The sequence below is a fragment of the Eimeria mitis genome, genomic scaffold (assembly GCF_000499745.2).
Source record: "Eimeria mitis Houghton genomic scaffold, Emh_scaff962, whole genome shotgun sequence".
In the NCBI taxonomy this organism is placed as follows: domain Eukaryota; phylum Apicomplexa; class Conoidasida; order Eucoccidiorida; family Eimeriidae; genus Eimeria; species Eimeria mitis.
The window spans coordinates 4,367-5,073 of NW_013577101.1; the positions used below are offsets into that span (position 1 = coordinate 4,367).

The 707-nt window shown below is 53.7% G+C and overlaps 1 protein-coding gene across 1 annotated transcript in view; it reads left to right on the top strand.

Moving 5' to 3' along the window:
• The window catches only part of EMH_0026170 (SAG family member), a gene marked incomplete at both ends in the record, with an annotated part of 1,601 nt that extends 1,258 nt beyond the window's left edge, over positions 1-343 (top strand). The window contains one exon of the mRNA XM_013502584.1: positions 235-343. Within this exon, the coding sequence (XP_013358038.1) occupies positions 235-343 (109 nt within the window). The remainder of the gene's footprint in view (positions 1-234) is intronic.
• Positions 344-707: the final 364 nt, after the last annotated feature.

The window sequence follows — 707 nt, forward strand, 5'->3', positions numbered from 1 at the left end:
TGACCTGTACCGAAACTGTCACAACGACCGTCCAGAGCGAACCGCCGAAGAAGACGGAGAAGAAAGGCTATGCCTTTCTCTGCGTAACTGTGCCTAATGTGTTGGCTGAGAAGGGGACTCCTCCATTCACGTAAGAAGGCGAATTTCCTTAGCTAGCCTGCCTCGTGGGAGGACTTCGACTGCATCGTCGTTGACTTCTGTGCAATGGGATCTCTGTTGATTTTTGCTGCGCAGGAAGGAGCAGTGGGAGAAGATTGCTTCCATTTTTAAAGCCTCGGCGCCGGCTGTTCTACCGAGCGTATCCTTTGTCATCTTTGCCGCACTGATGGGGGCTATCCTCTAGAATGTGTTGCAATCATTCTTTGCATGCACAGAGCGCATTTTTAGGGGTCATCTGGCGCACGATGCAAATGGTGCAGAGGCCGAGCAGGTAGAGTGAGACAGCCCTACAGTTTGTAGCAGGGGAGTCAGCTGGCGTTGTCGTAACCTTGCTCTTTGTTCTGGCCGCGGCGTGCAGCATCAAACTCCCGGCGCGTTATATAATGAACTTCAAGCCACGCTGACCATAATGGAGCACCGTTGCATCCTTGAACGAGTGTCACCCGTAACGACCGCCTGTCAGGACCGCGCTGTTGAGGGTGCATCCAGTCCAGAGGCGGCGCATTAAGCAGTGTAGATAGCTCTAGTGTTAGGGGGGTAAGGGGGGG